The sequence below is a fragment of the Bos indicus genome, chromosome 16, assembly GCF_029378745.1.
Source record: "Bos indicus isolate NIAB-ARS_2022 breed Sahiwal x Tharparkar chromosome 16, NIAB-ARS_B.indTharparkar_mat_pri_1.0, whole genome shotgun sequence".
Taxonomy (NCBI): domain Eukaryota; kingdom Metazoa; phylum Chordata; class Mammalia; order Artiodactyla; family Bovidae; genus Bos; species Bos indicus.
The window spans coordinates 55,030,808-55,035,339 of record NC_091775.1 but is presented as its reverse complement, the minus strand read 5'-3'; the positions used below and the strand labels follow the sequence as shown (position 1 = coordinate 55,035,339).

General features: G+C 46.1%; 1 protein-coding gene across 1 annotated transcript; it reads left to right on the top strand.

The window, feature by feature from the left end:
* Window positions 1-332: 332 nt before the first annotated feature.
* LOC109570173 (PRAME family member 8-like) lies at window positions 333-3,232 on the top strand. Its single transcript, XM_019975963.2, has 3 exons — window positions 333-619; window positions 1,105-1,662; window positions 2,668-3,232. The coding sequence occupies exons 1-3, from the start codon at window positions 333-335 to the stop codon at window positions 3,230-3,232; spliced, it is 1,410 nt and encodes a 469-aa protein (XP_019831522.2).
* Window positions 3,233-4,532: the final 1,300 nt, after the last annotated feature.

Sequence of the window (4,532 nt, the reverse complement as noted above, 5' to 3'; positions counted from 1 at the left end):
AAAAAAGATGAAGCTCAGCCTTTAGCTCATGGTACCCACTTCCCAGTGACACATGATTAAGCAAAGCAGTGGATGGAAATGGATGGACTAATGGTTGGATTTCTCCCTTCTTGCTCCTTGTGAGATCATGCTCTAGTGCCCATAGGGGTAGAGCTATGGCTTTGTGCTCACTGGGTCCAGAGTGTACTTGGGACTAACAGGCACTTGCACTACTGCCAGGAAGATTCCTTTGACGAGTGGGAGAGAGAGGTGTGTTCTTGTTTGGCCTGAGAAGGATGCCTTGTTCTCTGGAAGTTTTCACAGGATTTCTTTTGTAGCAGAGTCAGATCAGAATGAGTCTTTGGGCCCCACCCAGACTCCTGGACCTGGCAGCTATGAGCCTGCTAAGGAATGAGGATTTGGCCATGAGTTCTTTGGAGTTTCTGCCCATTGAGCTCTTCCCCCTACTCTTCATGGAAGCCTTCTATGGGAGTCACATTAAGACCCTGAAGACCATGGTGTATTCCTGGCCTTTTGTCCGCCTGCCTCTGGGGGGCCTGATGGAGCCGCCTCATCTGATAACCTTACAAGCAGTACTGGATGGACTTGATGTCCTGCTTTCCCAGAAGGAGCACCCCAGGTGAGTCTAATCCAGGTAGCCTGGAAGGTTACTAGACATCCTGAAAAGACAGCTGGGGTCATAGAGTGAATGGTCAAGGAATGCACCAAAGGCTTCTGATGATGTCAATGAATTTCGAGGCCTTGACCACTGCTGAGCCCTCTTTGGGAAACGCCTTCTGGAAGTGTAGGAGTGTCTAAGATGCAGGGAAACCTAAGAGAACATGTCCCAGCCTCTTCCCAGGGATTCTTAAGGATTGTAGAAGTAGAAAATCAGGAAGCATGTAGGGGCAAAGGAGATAGAGGAAAGTGAGGCAGTATCCCTACTGAAGAGGAAGTGGGCAAGGCAGCAGGTAATGTCAAGAATCTGAAGTAAAAACTCAGGTGAGAAGTCTTAGTGTTGCCTATATTCTGAGACTGTGGTTTCATTCAGCCTGTATTCTGAGACTGTGATTTCATTCAGTTTGGATTTTAAACCATTGCTGCCCATCTGTTGTTTCCCCACAGGAGGTGCAAACTGCAGGTGTTGGATTTAAGGAATACTGGCCAGAACTTCTGGAGCATATGGTCTGGATACATGGACCACATGTACTCAAGCTCACTGACGGCACCAGTTCCTGAGGACAGGTCAAGGACAGAGCAGCCCTTGGCTCCCTTGGAGGTGTTCATAGAGATGAACCTCAAGGAATGGGCCATGGATGAGTTCCTCACCTACCTCATGAGGTGGGCAGAACAAAGAAAAGGTTCCATACACCTGTGCTGTAAGAAGCTGAAGATCTTTGGAATGCCTGTGGAAAATATTATGAAGGTCCTGAGTATGGTGCAGCTGGACTGTATCCAGGATGTAGAAGTCAACCAGAACTGGCATCTGTCCAGCCTGGCCACATTCGCTCCTCTCCTGGGCCAAATGAGTAACGTGCAGAGACTCATACTTTCTGCCTCTAAAGAGCAGGAACAGCATGTTGTTGTCCAGTTTACCTCTCAGTTCCTCAAGCTGCACCACCTCCGGGATCTCTGTCTGGAATCTCCCTTCTTCCTGTCAGGCCGCCTGGACCAGATGCTCAGGTGAGGGGGGCACCACTAGTTGAGAAACAATGAACACAACTCTGCAATGTCAAGTGCACTGTCTTGTTTTGTGCTCTACCCTGAAGTGTGGTAACACACAGCTACCCAAGTCAAGGTCGAGGAACAAATGGATAGAGGCACTGGAAAGGGACACCATCTAGGGAGCTATAGACTAGGGGATTGGAATCTACCAAAGAACAGTTTGAGGTTTCTACTTTAGGAGGAGAGATCTATGTCCAGATAACTTAGGAAAACAAGTGGAAAGGGTCTTGAGGAGGAACCTGAGCGTTTCTAAATGGAAGCTCTGTGCTCTGCAAGTCTGTGGCCGCAATGAGCCTCTCTCAAATTCCCTGTCCCTAAAATGTTGTTTTGCACTTCAGATAAGATATTTAATATATGAGAAATGCATGGTTCTGGAGATGATGATAATAGAGCAGGAGCCAAAGGGACAGTAGAAAGTGGTAGATCTTTTGCAGATGACACAGGGACGTAAATGAGCCCCTGCAGACTGGAAACCTCAGTTGATATTGTGGGAAATTACTCAAGTTGTTTTTTTTATTCATGTAACCCAGGTACCTCACCAAGCCTGAGATATGGGTGCCTGAGCCCAAGCACAGACAGAAGAAAGCCTGAGATGAAAGTATCTTTTGCCTTCTCTCCCAATACTAATACTCAGAGATGCCTGCACTTGATTTAGACGTGATGTCAGGCTCTCCCTCTGAGCAGGTTCTAGATATTCCATTATGTTCATTCACCCTCATAAGGAAGTAGAGTATGTTACACCCTGCTTGACAGATTAGGAAAGAGAGATTTCAAGGTTCTATGTACTTCATTCAGTCACACAGTGAAGGTGAAAGAACTCAGGCTAAAATGAGACTGGGCATGTTGGATATTGACCTTTATTTGATGGTCAGAATGACCCTGGCCTTGGGCAAATCCCTTGTTTCTTACCTGGAGGTCACCTGCCTCCCCTGTTTCTCAGACCTAATGGCCCTTTCTTCACAGGTGTCTGATGAGCCCCTTGGATAACCTCATGATAACTCACTGCCTCCTTACAGAATCAGACTTGACCCACCTGTCCCAGTGCCCAAGAATCAGTCAGCTAAAAGGCCTGGATCTGAGTGGTATCACCCTGGCTGACTTTAGTCCTGAGCTCCTTCAAGTTCTGCTGGAGCAAGTTGCAGATACCCTCCAGGTATTGGACTTAAATCAGTGTGAGATCATGGACTCCCAAATCGAGGCCATCCTGCCTGCCCTGAGCCACTGCTCCCAGCTCAGGTCCATCAGCATGTGTGGGAACCTCCTCTCCATGGCTGCTATGGAGAAGCTGCTGCGTCACACCTCAGGGCTGCCCAAGTTAAGTCAAGAGTTTTACCCAGCCCCTCTGGAGAGTAACAGCTCTCAGGCAGTTCTTTCAGAAGAGAGACTTGCCCAGCTTCGAGCTGAACTTTTGGAGATTCTGAGAGACTTGGGACGTCCCAGGACCATCTGGCTTAACTCCATCTTCTTTGCTTCCTATGGCTACGACAAATACTCTCATTTAGAAATTATTGAATACATCCCTGCCTAGTTGGGTGCACCTATCAAAAGCTTTCTTCTGGGCACTTGGAAGCTGAAACCTATGTCACAGGTACATCATAAAGGGAAACCAGACCCATGGTTTTAGACATCTGCTTTTGTGAATGAGAAAAGAAAAAGTGAGCCAGTGAAGGTGCAGAAGGAAAATGTTGACCTGGAGAGCTGATGTGACTTCCGGGAACATGTGTCCCACAGAGTTAGAAATGTGAACCTAAATGACTTTAGAGGGATTTGAGCTTGAGAAGCATAAGTTAAAGTTATCTCTGGTGGATGATTGTAAAGAAATGGCCAGAAATAAAAAGACCTCTAGTGTAAACCTACTGCTATCCTGCATGAAGTATTATCCTGTTTTCTCAGTTTATATCTTGGGAATTTCCAGATACTGATAAAATTTAAAAAGACATGGAGTTGTCTATGATCTGAAGCCTTACTATTCCTGCAAGTTCTTTATTCTATCTGGGGCATCTCATCCCTCCTTACTTATTTCTGTGTCTGTTAATTGGGTTAATACACAGAAAGGGGAACATACTCAGTGGCCAATGAACCAGTGGAGTGAAGAGCTCTTGCCAGGGTCCTCACTGCTGATGCAGGTCATGACCCTGGACATGAGCAGTCCTCATGGTTCTCCTGGTGGGTCCATAAGTCTTAGTTCCTGGCCTTTGTGTTGCTGAGAAAGGGTTTGACTATATAAGGCAAACCCTCCAGTTCTGGGAGGGGTAGTCCAAACTGTGAATAATCTGGAGACTGGATCTCACTAAACCATGCCTGCCATGGCTGGGTAGTGGTCCTTCTTGAATTAATCTAGTTGTGCACATCCAAATTCATTTTAGCAAAATGCTAAAATAGTATAGGCATTTAACATAGTTTTATTATTTCTATGCCACATGTAAAAATTTATATCCTTTAGAGGGTAGATCATGTCAATGAGAGATTTACAAAACCCCCATAACACCTGTTTCTCACCATCAGGGAAGACTAGAATAGCATGTTTTGCCATCAGATAATCAGGATGTATAACAAAACACCCATGGATATATGTGACCTCCTTGCCTGTGGTAAGACACAGTATAGCCAATAGGTTTGTTTTTGTTCTTCAGTTGCTGAGTCATATCCAACTCTTTGCAGCCCCATGAATTGCAGCATGCCAGGCTTCTCCATCCTTGATTATCTCCCAGAGTTTGCTCAAATTGAGTTGGTGAAGCCATCCAACCATCTCATCCTCTGTCATTCCCTTCTCCTCCTGCCCTCAATCTTCCCAGCATTAGGGTCTTTTCCAGTGAGTCAGCTCTTCA

What these genes read in the sequence shown, in the direction of transcription:
- LOC109570173 (XM_019975963.2), top strand. Translation starts at nt 333, where the DNA reads ATGAGTCTTTGGGCCCCACCCAGACTCCTGGACCTGGCAGCTATGAGC. An exon ending in TCCCAGAAGGAGCACCCCAG is followed by an intron (nt 620 to 1,104) that starts GTGAGTCTAATC and finishes GTTTCCCCACAG; the next exon opens with GAGGTGCAAACTGCAGGTGT. An exon ending in CGCCTGGACCAGATGCTCAG is followed by an intron (nt 1,663 to 2,667) that starts GTGAGGGGGGCA and finishes CTTTCTTCACAG; the next exon opens with GTGTCTGATGAGCCCCTTGG.